The sequence below is a fragment of the Trypanosoma grayi genome, assembly GCF_000691245.1.
Source record: "Trypanosoma grayi strain ANR4 Tgr_62_V1, whole genome shotgun sequence".
NCBI lineage: Eukaryota > Euglenozoa > Kinetoplastea > Trypanosomatida > Trypanosomatidae > Trypanosoma > Trypanosoma grayi.
Window position 1 is genome coordinate 7423 of NW_008825681.1, and position 907 is coordinate 8329.

A 907-nucleotide genomic window follows, 5' to 3' on the forward strand; every position below is an offset into this window, starting at 1 on the left:
AAAAAAAAAAAAAAAATGGAATATCACCGCCGATTCCATGCCTATATGTCTTAAAGGAGCATGCGCACCCCAACGTGCTCAGATACGCCGCAGTCCGCGCAGCACCCCCAGGCCAAGCGTCGCGTACCCCAGCATGCCTGGCGCGATGCCGCCGGGCCCCAACTTCGTGGCGACGTAGCGCATGCGATTTTCGACCAAAAGCTCGAGGTCCTCCCTGTTCAGCTCCCCATCCCCGTTCACATCCGCGACTTGTCGCAGCTTCTCTTGGAATGTCGCCTCGAGGAGCTTCTGGTTGACAAAGTTCATCTGCGCCAAGTACTGCAGTCCGCTGTACAGCACCAGACCAGATGTGAGGATAATAGCTTTGTGTTGGTACAGGCGGTATGTCTGCCTGCCAACAGCGAGCCCCATCGTGAAACCAAACAGACACTGACCAAAAAGAGGAAGGACATCATCCAGCGTGCCCTTATTGTGCCGGATCAGGTTCTTGAGATCATGATCGTACATAATTTGGAAATCACGCGGCGTGACGCGGCCATCCCCGTCCGCATCCAACGCCAGCACCACACGCTCAGAGAGACGCTTCCCGGCATCGCTTGCCATGAACTTCTTGAACTCTTGGTTTGAATTGATAATGCCTAAGACAGCATCCCTCGCGTCGATGATATAGTTGAAGACTTTGAACGTCTCATTCCCCTCAGGTGGCTTGCCCAGCGTAAAGACGAGGTCCAACGCATCCTCCAAATCCTGCGTGTTGAGGCGCTGCTCCTGCTGCAGTGGGGGTGGCGTTGACGGCACCGGTGCTGACTTACCGACCCCCATCGCGTTCCTCCTCTTGTTCAAACTCCTTATGCACACCACCGGCGGAAGGGCACCAATGAAACAAAGCAACCCCCCCCCCAAAAAA

The 907-nt window shown here is 55.1% G+C and overlaps 1 protein-coding gene across 1 annotated transcript; it reads right to left on the reverse strand.

The window, feature by feature from the left end:
* Positions 1-78: 78 nt before the first annotated feature.
* DQ04_00621030 (hypothetical protein) lies at positions 79-822 on the reverse strand (the record flags this gene model as incomplete). The annotated part of the gene is made up of 1 exon (XM_009309385.1): positions 79-822. The coding sequence occupies one exon, from the start codon at positions 820-822 to the stop codon at positions 79-81; it is 744 nt and encodes a 247-aa protein (XP_009307660.1).
* Positions 823-907: the final 85 nt, after the last annotated feature.